The 11407-nt window shown below is 49.5% G+C and overlaps 1 protein-coding gene across 1 annotated transcript in view; it reads left to right on the top strand.

Annotated features, from left to right (window-relative positions):
• The first annotated feature begins 1013 nt into the window (after positions 1-1013).
• The window catches only part of SPRED2 (sprouty related EVH1 domain containing 2), a 59586-nt gene continuing 49192 nt past the window's right edge, over positions 1014-11407 (top strand). The window contains exon 1 of the mRNA XM_030235661.2: positions 1014-1264. Within this exon, the coding sequence (XP_030091521.1) occupies positions 1218-1264 (47 nt within the window). The 5' untranslated portion in view covers positions 1014-1217. The remainder of the gene's footprint in view (positions 1265-11407) is intronic.

Genomic DNA, 11407 nt, shown 5'->3' with positions numbered 1-11407 from the left:
AATGGCTGAGGGAGATGGGGGTTGTTTAGCCTGAGAAAAGGGGACTCAGGGATGACCTTATCACCCTCTACAACTACCTGAAAGGAGCATCTGGCAAGGTCTTCTCCAAGTCAACCAGTGACAGGACAAGAAGACACACTCTTACGGTGCACCAGGAGAGTTTCAGATTGGACATTCGGATGAATTTCTTCACAGATTGGGTCATAAGACATTGGAATGGTCTGCTCAGGGAGGTGGTGGAGTCGCTGCCCCCAGAGGTGTTTAAGGGAAGACTGGACGTGGCACTCAGTGCCACTGTCTGACTGACCCGGTGCCCGGTCATAGGTTGGACTCGATGATCTCAGAGGACTTTTCCAACCTAATCGATTCTGTGATTTTTAAGTGCGGCCTGGCAGGGCTGAGCCAGGTCTTGCTGGGTCCGGCTGCGCAGGGGTAAGCGAGTCCGGGGGAGGCTGAACCCGGCGAGGTGGGCCGAGCCGGTCCGGGCCCTACGGCACAAGCCGCAGCCGGGCGGGCCCCGTCGCTCCAGCCCGGCCGGGAGCAGCGCCGGGCGGCGGGCGGGGCGCGGGGGCTGCGGCGCGGGGGGCGGCGCCAGCGGGCGGAGGCGAAAGCGGCGGGACCGCACCCCGGGCGCTGCGCTGCGCCGCGGGGGCTCGGGGGGCCGGGCCGGGGCGGCGCCACTGCCGGCCGCGTCTCCTCCTTCTTTGCCGCCGCCGCTGCGGTTCCCTCCCTCCTCCCTTCCCTCCTCCCGCCCGGGTCCGGCGCTGCCCTGCCCGCTCCCGGCGGCCGCGGCAGCGCCGCCGCTTCCTGCCGGGGCTCCCCGCTCCCTCCCTCCCTGCCCGCTCCGCCGCCCCCCGCGGCGCCCCGCCATGGCGTGATCGCGGCCATGGGGCTGGCCCGGCGCCGCCGCCTGCCCCCGGGCGCTGCGCCGCTCCCCCGGGCCCGGACCCCGCGCCGCCGCCGCCGCCGCCGCGCCCCGCCGCGCCCCCGCGGCGCGCTGACCGCCGCCTCTCCTCCTCCTCCTCCGCCCCCGGCCGCCGCCGCCCGGCGACGAGCGCGGCCGTAGTCCCCCCCTTCTCCCCCCCCCCGCCACCGCCGCGCTCCCGCGCCGTCGGGCCCGGCGCGGCCGCCAGCCCCGGCCCGCCGCGGCGCGGCCTCCCTCGCCATGTGAAGCTCGGGAAGATGCGGAGGCGCAGCCCGGCCGCCCGCGGCGAGGGATGAGCCTAGACGGGGAGAAGATGACCGAGGAAGCCTACCCTGACGAGTGAGCGGGGCCGGGGGCGGCGGGCGGGTGGGGGCACGGAACCGGGGGCAGTCTTTGTTGCCCCGGTGGGAACCGGTGCGGGTCGCTTATCTCCATACCCCGTGCACTGAGGGACAGACGGACCGGCCGCGGGCGGACAGAGGGACGCGGACACGCGCGTTCGTGTGCGCGCTGCCCGCCCGCGCATCCGCCATTTCGCGCTCCCCCCGGGCCGCGCTCATTTGCATACGGCCCTTTCATTCATAAAAACCCCCGGGAGGGCGGCGCGGCCCCGCCGGGGTGCGGGGCCCCGGGGCACCGCAGGAAGGGGGCGCAGCCCAGCGCCGCCGCCGCTCCCCGCCCCAGCCGAGGGACTCAGGGGGCCCGGCGGGGGCGGTCGGAGGCGGAAGCGGCGAAGATGGAAGGGGGGAGCGGTGCGCGCCCCCGCTGTGCAGCCCCGGGACTTGGGGGGTCGGGAAGCGGAGCTGGTGGGGGGGGGACACACGACGTCGCGGATCCCCGCCCCGGCCGCCGCCGTTTTTGTGAATAGGAGGGCGGCCGCCGCCGCCGTCACATGACGCCGCATTCATAAACCCGGTCGCCGGCGGCCTCCCCATTCACCGTCCCCCCTCGCCGCCCACCCCCGCTCCGCTTCTCTCCCGCCGCATTCCCGGTAATAAGCCCCCCGAGAGGCCGCAGCGAGGCTTCCAAAATGCCCGACGGTGCCCTTTTCCCCTTTTTAATGCTTTCTTCCCCAAAATAAAACCTAAAGCTACTGCAGCGGTATGGCAGGAAGGGCCCTTTCACGCCGTGCTGGCCCAAGGGCTGTTCCTGGCTATCTCCTTCGGGGTTTTGACAGTCAAGAGGAATGACTCACTGGCGTGCAGGACTGGGTTGGTGCCAAGCACCATAGGATGTACCGTGCTTTAAACCGTCTCCTTGCAGGGCTTATAAAGCAGCGTCAAAATTGTGCAACTTTTTGGCTCGGTTTTGAGGTCCGAAAAAATCATAATGGGTGGCATGTGTCACTCTTGCACCTTCATCGTGGTAAACGTGTTTCAGAGTGATTTACTGGAGAAATGTGAGTGGGGAAGGAAATGGCTTCTGCCCCCAACGTGTGTGTTGAGAGGAATTGTTATTTTGGCAGCTCTTAATGAAGGGACTATAAATATGTGTTTATATGTAGCTTCTAAAATCGTGGTTATTTTGAATTTGGTAAAAGAAAAACCAAAACAAGCAAAAAAAAAACCAAAACCAACAAAATGCCAAAAAAGAAGTAGTTGCATGCAGATTGCCATGACCTAACAGGATGGAAAAACGTGGCCAACTCATTTCCAATAAAAAAACTGGTTCTTTATTTGGTTTGTTTGGGGCTTTTTTAAACTTTGCAAATTGGACAAGAGGAAGAGAAGTGGGTTCTTGTCTCTGGGTATGAGAACACAGGGTCAAACCTAACCCAATTCAGTGGACAAAATCTGGCGCTCACCAGCCTTTGTCTTGAGGCAAGATTCTGCTTCAAATGTGTTTTCCTACAGAGCTCGGTGCAGAGGTGAATGTTGGTGTAAAACACCAAGCACTTGGCTCTGATGGTTAGGTGGGGGATTTTTTTTCCCTGACTGTAGGCGGCAGTTTGTTTAGGGAGTGAATTCTTCCAGGTGCTGCTGCACTGCCATGCTGACAGAGGCATCAGCTAATGGTTTTCATGTGTGTGGGAGCTCTTGGGTCATGCCACCTGTCCTGGGGTCATCTGTCAAGCCAGCAGCACTGTGTGCTTTGGTCCCTTGGAGGTTGGGAGTGCTGGTGACCACAGGGTGCTGGTACCCAACCCATTCCCAGGCCACTGAAAGCTTTTTTGTTGGGGTCTGGATGCGTTGACTTTCAGGGTCAGTGATGCCTCATGGTCCATACCTCAGTGCACATCCCAGGTGGCTCTCCTGGCAGTCATGGTTGGGCTGTCAGGGTTTAGTGCAGGCCTTGGCTTTGTGGGGCACGGAGAGGTGTTTTAGGTAAGCCATGGTTTCCTCTGTAAGCTCCTCGCCTCCAGCCTTGCATTGATTGATAGCGTTCGGTGACTCATGGGTTGTTTTTTCATTTCAGTGGTGGGTGAAGTGATTTGATTTTTTTTTTTCTCCAATATATATGGTGTTAAAAGAAATAAGGACAGGCTCTCCTGATAAGTTTTCTCAAGCTGTCAGAACAATGGTAGTATAGCGTGCTATTTGCCCTAGATATCTGGCTTTAATTTGCATAGCTATTCTTGTTTCACTGAGTGCACTGTGAGCAAATGTTAACAGCCAGATTACAAAAAAAGGGACGACTGTCAGGATGCCTTTTAGAATAACCCTCTTCAAGTAAATAACAAGGGTTCCCCCCCCCCCCGCTTCTTTTTGCCTTTTTTTTTTTGGTAGTTTCTTGAGAACAGCTCAATTACACTTAGATTTTGAGGCAATTTATAAAAGCGAGAAGGAAAACAAACAGGACTTAGGATGCTTGAAACTCATCGGTCCCTTCAGAACTGCACCATCTCAGATCGATACTTAGAGGTCAGTTTGTCATTGCCAAGCAAGCGCCTCTTTCTGCATCTTAGCCCTTATTTCTGCTTTCCTCCTTGCCCCTCGCTCAGCCCGTGCTGCCTCGCACATTGCAGGGTGGGGATGCCAGGTCATAAATCAGAGGCTGCGGTGCGGGACCTGAGCGCTGCGGGGATTTCGGGCAGCGCTGCATCCAGAAGATGGGCGGCTGTGGGCGACCCTCTCCGAAGCCATCCTGGATGGGCTGCCCCTGGCTTTTCCGCTTGTGAGGAGGAGAATGGAGCTGAACCTCTAAAGTGGTTCGGTTATGCCCGGAGGCAGCCGCCTGCTCGTTCCGATGCACGGTTCCAAGAAAGTCGCAGGAAGTAATTAAATGGAAAAGGTCAGAGAACGAGGAAGTGTTGGTCCGCAGCCTTGCACTGCTTGGGATGGAGCCGCGATGCCCTGGTCGGGCTGTGTCCCGGGAGTGTCCCTGCTGCTCCAGCGCACGCCTGATTTATTCCAGTGAGCTGGGAGCGCTCCTGCCAAGTGTTTGCAAGTGGGACTGGTCCCCCGGAGGTTTTTAACTAGCTGGGTTAAGTGGCATATGTATTTTTTCCAGTCTAAGGAAAGAAAATTAGACTGAACTTGCTCTTACTGGTTCTTTTGCCCATCCAAAAATCTCATTTCCCTCCACATCAGAGCAGACACCAGCAATGTTTGCTCTGCATACTGAATCCATCAATATTGCAGTTTACCCTCTGTGCTGAAAAAAATTATTTCCCTCTCCCCTTCATTTTCACTGCATTTATGCCCCATTCTGATGGTTTTTCTGTAGGTATTAAAGGCAGCTCGTTCAGCTAAATTATTTTGCTGCAAGTTTCAGCCAGGGAGGAAGGCATGGGACACACTGTGTTATGACATTATCGCTCGCAAATAGGACAGGAAATGAAGGATTGCCAAAATATAACTGTTTATTTCTTGGCCTGAAAACATGCCTGTTTAAAATATGACATGTAAGTAGCTGCTTTGTTCGGTCTCTGGGAGAAGTTGTTGTTTATAAGGGAATAATAGATCTGTCAGATGAAGAAGAGGGGAAAAAAATGAAGAGATTTGCCCTTTCTACTCTTTCTACTTCTGTTTTGGAAATGCCTTAAAAAGAAGTTGTAGGTGGAAGATGTATGGAGAGGGCATTTGGTCAGGCAACTGGAAGGGAAGACGGTTGCCACAAGAGGAAGGGAGCTGGATTTTTAATTTCTCAGCACATTAGACCCTGCTATGGCCCCATGCAGCCCATGGATAATCCAGATGCAGCACTGAAAAGGAGAAACCAAACCAACCTGCTTTTGGGCTAAAAAGTGGGGTTTTTTGGTGCAGCTCCCCTCCTTGAGGAGTGCGGGGGGACAGTGTTTGCGTGCAGTGCAGATGCTGCGCCAGCACTGGAATCATCTTTGACCTGTTTTTTGCAGCCTGTTTTTTTATCTCACTGAGGCACACCCTGGAGCGTGGGTTAAAAGGTAGGTTTTATCTACCTGTTTAATTAAATCCTGAGGCTGCAAACAAAAGTGCGTTGTGTGGCAGGGCTCACTCTTAACATGGGCTTGGTTTGCTGTTAGCTGGATTTAAACCACAAAATTGCTTCCTGTCGGCCACCAAATTGCAGGGAGATGATGGTAGTTGTCCTCCTTCTTCAGGACCAGGCTGGAAAATAGGAGCTCAGGAATGAGACACAACTTAACTATTGGATTCAATCCCTCATTTTTCTTTCTTACTCAGTCTGGTGTGCTTGAGGAATCGATAAATTCAGTTTCCTTTCCTCCAGCAGCATGGACATAGGAATTGCTCCTACAACAAATTCATTGAAAAATGTGGCTTTTTTGTTTTTCTTTTTTTTTTCCCCCCCCTTTGTAGTAGCACAAGGTGATCTTTCTTGCAAGAGCTGTGCAGGGGTGGAGAGGGCACAGAGATCAGTGAAACTAAAAGTACATCTCTGGAGACTGTGTTTTTGATATATGCCCTGTTTGCTAAGTAGAGCATTTGATTTTTGCAGGACTTAGGCTTCTAAAGCAGTGTAGAATTTAAAAAAGAAGTAAAATAGAAAAGGTCAGTTGACTAAAAAAGGCACAGATAGACTGTGGAGTTGATTGACAGGAGATAGGAACTGCAGCAGGTCCCCATTTCTGTAGACTACCAAAAGCAAGCAAGAAGCTGTTGTCACAGGAAACTCAGCACTGGAAAGAGAGGTCTGCTCCAAGCCTGGCAGCAAGCAGAACAGGGCAGCATCTTCCTTGCGCTGGCCATTTCTTTCCACTTTGGCCATGGGTAAACTCAGCTGATGGTTTCTAATGATTTCTTTTTTTCTTTTCTTTTCTTTTCTTCTTTTTTTCTTTTTTTTTTTTTTTTTTTGTTTCTTTTCTTACCTATTGGTTTTCTGCCAAGATCTTCTGAGTTTTCCTTCCTTCCCTTTCTCTACCCACGTCCACCCCCTTTCCTTGTCAAATTTCCTTTAATCATTTATTTTTCTGGTGCTTGCTCAGTGCTGTAAACCTGACCCTCTCAAGCTGCAGAGAAATGCAGCTGGGCTGTGCTGGCTGCCTTCTCTCTGTGTCTGACCCTCACCTTGAGTTTTGCATCAGCTCTTAGGAGCAAAGGCTGGGTTTGCCCATTCTCAGGATTTGGTTCCTTCCAAGGCAGGGAAAACCATCTGCTGGCCCCTACTGCTGGATGGATGGAGGCCGTAGGGCTGCAGCATGGAGCTGGGATGAGGGGCAAGCCCTGCTGATGGAGCAAAAATAGCAAAGAAATGCACTACTACTGCACTTCTGCCCACCAGCACAGCAGTTCTGGGAGGTTTATCACCATCAGTCTTGGTACCTGCAAGTGTTCCCAAACCTCATTTTTCTGTTCCTGATTGATTCAGACAAGTGTTGTGGGGGCAGCTGGACATCATCTCAAAGTCCAGGAGGATGTCTTCACTCCATCTCATTTTCTGTCTCCACTTCCTTTTCTCTGCACTCTCCAGGGTATTGTTTTGCTCCCTTCCGATTTTATTTCTATTCCTTCATGTGTCACACTTGTCTGGAAGCAGGACTTCTACTCTTCATGCTGCAGGCAAACCCTCATGGCAGTATTTTCTCCTCACATCAGGGGAAGGTGATCCTTATACCATGCACCCAGTGGGGTAAAACACTGTCTACCCCATGCAGTAGTAATAGATGCTTCACCATAAAGTAAGGTGTTTTATCAAAAGCATTACTACAAAACCTGCTTTCAAGGCTGTTGGAGACTTCTGCCAGCAGGTTCTACCTGTTGCAGGTCTAAAGTGAGTTTTAACCCAAAGTACTGTTTTTGAATCTGGCCTGCTTGTTCTTACAGTCTTTCAATAACTTTATTGTTTTACTTTCTTTGCTTGCAACTTGTGCTTCAAGGACTATGTTTTGGGGACTTCTTGTGTCCCCATCACCCCCCCTCCGCTTTGTTCCCAGCTCCTACATGTAATCAGAGGAAAGATCTTGAGTCTATCAGCTGAGTACTGCTGATGGCTATTCCAGCTAGGAAGGAAGCTTCTTCTGGCAGGCATGGGGAGGAGAGTTTGTGGGGCTTACTAACGATAGAAGTTGATTTTATCATCTGTGGTGGTTCCAAAAGTGGGATTGCAGAGTAGCCCAAAGTGGGGACTTTGACAGCAGTGTCTGGCAAGGACGAAAGCATTCCATGACCTGAAGACTGGGGTGGTGATGAAGCTTTTTCCTTGCTAGCTAGAGCTTTTTGTCCCAGGTACTACATACAAATGAGGAAAAATGCAAGCCAGAATTAGTGTCTTCAGTGAACTATTCAAAGGATAAATGGGCTTTCAGAAGTAGCATTAGGACTCCTTACCTGTGTACATCTCTCCCTAGGAACAAAAGTGTTTGTCTCTTGTTGAGAGTAACCACTTCCCCCTCCTTTTTAATAGGAGGGTTGAGTTGGTCACTGTTCCACCTCTGCTGCTGCTCTTTGCCAGACTGGCGCTGGGAGATGTGCTGTAAAACCTGATAGCGTCTTTTGATCCTGTGTATGGGAAACACATATTCCGGCTTGTAGGGACCTGTGCTGCCATGCAAGGACAGGAACATGTTCTGCAGATGCATTCAAGTCCCGAGGAGGTCTGGAAACACTTAGGTTGTTGGTTTTTTTAACTGCATTATACATACATCCTGTTTGGATAGTCCCATTACTTCTTTTCTTGCTAGCTAGAAGTGGCTGCTTCCCTCCTGTACATTAAAATGTAGAACATCGCTTGCCTGTTTAAGTAGTTGAGAGCAAGATTAGTTTCCATTGCAATACTTGAAATACACTGAAGGCAATTGTACAGCAGTTAGAGTTTCAAAACACTGTGGGAAATCACAAAGCTTCTTCCCTAAACACAGGAGCCTGTTGCAGCACCACAGTTCACCTACCAGCTCCTTGCTGGTCCTCCCCTCACCTGCAGAAAGGCATTTCTTAAATGATGTGGTTTTACAGGAATTGAGTCCGTGTTTGGAATTAGTTGATGCCACTAGAAGCAATTAGTATCTGAGTTAAAGCACACGTGTAATTTACCTTTTTTGTTTGAGTCTCTAGACCATTTGTGCTTTTCATTCATTTATTAATTCCTGTACTAGTGGTGGAAAGCATTTTTCTGGGGGGACATACATGAGGTGAAAGAAGGGTCTCCTTTCTATCTGGCTTTCTCCCTTTAAATATTGGCAACACTTCTTTTTCTTTAATGACTCCTAATCCATAGCACCTTGAGCAGGTCCCTGTTTTGAGGGGGATGCTGCCCAAAAAGATACCCATTATGTTCACCACCCCCCCCCCCCACACTAAAAGCAGAGAGCTCAGCTTACCTCTACTCACTGCTTTTCTTCGCTGACATGTCCAAACACTCCCACCCGGGCTTCCAAGTGCTTGGAAGGCATGCTGTCTGTTCACCTGGTTTTACAAGTGGAAAGGTATGCCCTGGAGCTGAGAGAAGGTTGCTAACTAATGCTTCAAGTTGCAGCACAGAGGGAAGTGTGTGCTTTGCCTCAAGTTGGGACAGAATGAGACAGGGGGCCGGTGAATAGCTGGGATCATGCCTTGGTAGCAATCAGCGTTCTGGGCGGCTCGTCACCACATCCATCTTTGTAAAACCTTGAGGGCTGTGAAGGGGAAACATAGCCAGGTTCCAGTACTGTAGAGCTATTTCTTTTGTTTTCCAAGGGATCCCATAAAGGGATCCAAGGGATGCCATAAAAGAGCTGCTGAAAGGCATCAGCAGAACTGGCGAGTACAGTCAGTACTGCTGTGGGGATCTGGCTCTGGGGTTGCAATTATTTACAAACTGCCTCATTCTTTAAAATGGTGTAGAGATCTGAAAGTATTACCTTGGTTAATTTAAAGCATGCTTGGAGGTTTATAGATATGCAGCTTAGTTTTTGTTCAATTACTTACTTTTGTTTAATTTATTTGTGTGATTACTGTAATGCTTGGATCTTTGCACCTCTCCATCGTTTCTCCATACTGTGTGGGTGAGGGTTGGCGGTCAGAAGTCCAGTGGTTCAGTGGGGTGATGAATGCCTAATTTTGCCTTAGGTACCCCATGCAGTAGGTCTTGATGATGTTGATGAGCTGAGAAATTCACCTTCCTCTGCTATCAGATTCATTGTGAAGGAACTGCATGGGAGAGCATGTTGCTGAAAGTGGGGGCCAGACCCAGACCTGCCTTCTCCAATTTTCTCCACAGTTTCAACAACGCAGCCACCTTACATGATCACATCTCCTAAAAACCAAGTGTCTGATTCCTTAGTGCTAATTTCTTTTTCAAGTTTTTATTTTCATTTTTGAAGTTGTATTAAAAGTCCTGCTTGCCTTGGTTGCAGTGGAGGGCCAGGGTACAGACACCTCTGTTAGACCTCAGTGTAAATCTCTGTATTTCAGGAGCTTGTTTTGCTCCATGTATTTGAAGTGTGTGTGTTTATAAATTATGGAAAAGCCACTGATACTTCAGTGGTGAGCTTTTTTATCTTAAGTACTGGTGAAATTGAAGCAAAAACTTTATCACTAGAGATTTATAATGCTGCCAACGTAATTCATCCTTGATTGAAACTTGGCATGGGAGGTGTTAAGTTGGTTGCAGCCCATCATTGCTTTACATGTTGCTACTGTATGTATGCAGTTTAGTGCCTGTAAATATAGAAAGGGTTAGGAAATGGGACAGAGTTTTATAAAATAGTAATTCTCATACTTGCATTGCTTGAATGACCTTGTGTTTTTAAAAAGGCACTTGTTGTTTAGTTGAACTAGAAGAAAAAGAGAGTGCAGAGCTTGTTTTCTGTGTTTAAAAGCAAGAATAAAAGGCTGCAATACAATTAAGCCATTAGAGCTGCTTAAGGGGAAAATTTCCTTCTTTCTTTTCTGTGCAAGTATTTGGCATTTTGTTGTAGTAATACTTCATGAGTGTATTGAATGGCTGGAAAATTACTAAACAGTGCTGGAGATGAGCCTCTGCTTGTTATTCGAAGGAAGCGAAATGCAAAATTAACCAGATTCGTTAAAAACAATAAATAAAATGAAAAAACTAAAGAGGTATTGATAGGAGAGGGGCAGGCTGGTGTGGAGAGGGAACTGGAGGCACACAGAGAGCACAATCTCACAAATGCAGTCAGGAAGTTCTAGAAATACCCTTTATAAACACTGCATCCTACAGGAAGAACCTTAAAGTCCAAATAAACCTTTTCCCCTTGTGCCTATGTACACATAAACTCCACTGATTTGGAAGATCTTATCATGTCAGTGATGTGCCTTTTTACAGTAGTTCCTAAAACAAGTTATGTGATAAATATCAACCTTTCTTCTTTTTTTAGCTGATTATCAGGTTTGCTTGTGTTTTTATCAGTTACTAAAGCCTGTGTCTCCCTCACCCTTACCCAGAAGTCCTAAACCTTCCCAGCTCAGTCTCTCTGGAAAAGTGACCAGTTTTGGTTAATATCCTTAAAAACATAGCATTGTGCAGATGGGCAGAGTCAGGAGGAGGGTGAGGGATTTTATCTGTTTAACTTAATGTGTACATGGGAGAGGATGATCTTCCCCCACCTCAAAGTTAGGATTATAGAACTGTGGTATGTGTAGAAATGCTTAGTGACAGCAGATAAAGGAGCGACAGAAATAGGCTTATTTTGATGCCTTGGATTGCACTCCAAAAGAGTTTGTTGATCCTGGGATTGCCGTGGCCATCTTGCTTGATGCTGGGCTGGATGATGTTAAAATATGTGTGCCTCCCTTACTGTGATGTTTTTACCCAACTTCTCTCCTGTGCTTGCACATTAAAAATCTTGCCTCTCTCCCAGGCTTTTTACTGTGTCCTAGGAATAACTGTGTGCCCAGAGGCCAGGATCTAGCCAGGGTCTCCAGTTTTTGAATGTGGAGATAGTGGATGGTGTGCCAGTGACCTCAGCTGTGATGATCCTCCCCCAGTGAGCAGATGAGGAGCCCTTTAAAATCACAGCCTATGAATGAAAAAAATTACAGCTTAACAAAGTCCGCCACCAACCATTCATTTGGTTTGGTTCTGCATGTGTGCCTTTAAGCAAGAGTCCTGAAATAAATTTCCAGTGCATGCAGAAAAACCCCTCTTCATTCCAAATCCCCATGA

This window comes from Serinus canaria, chromosome 3 (assembly GCF_022539315.1).
Source record: "Serinus canaria isolate serCan28SL12 chromosome 3, serCan2020, whole genome shotgun sequence".
NCBI classification, from domain to species: domain Eukaryota; kingdom Metazoa; phylum Chordata; class Aves; order Passeriformes; family Fringillidae; genus Serinus; species Serinus canaria.
The sequence above is the reverse complement of the archived record's forward strand: the minus strand, read 5'-3'. Positions and strand labels throughout refer to the sequence as shown.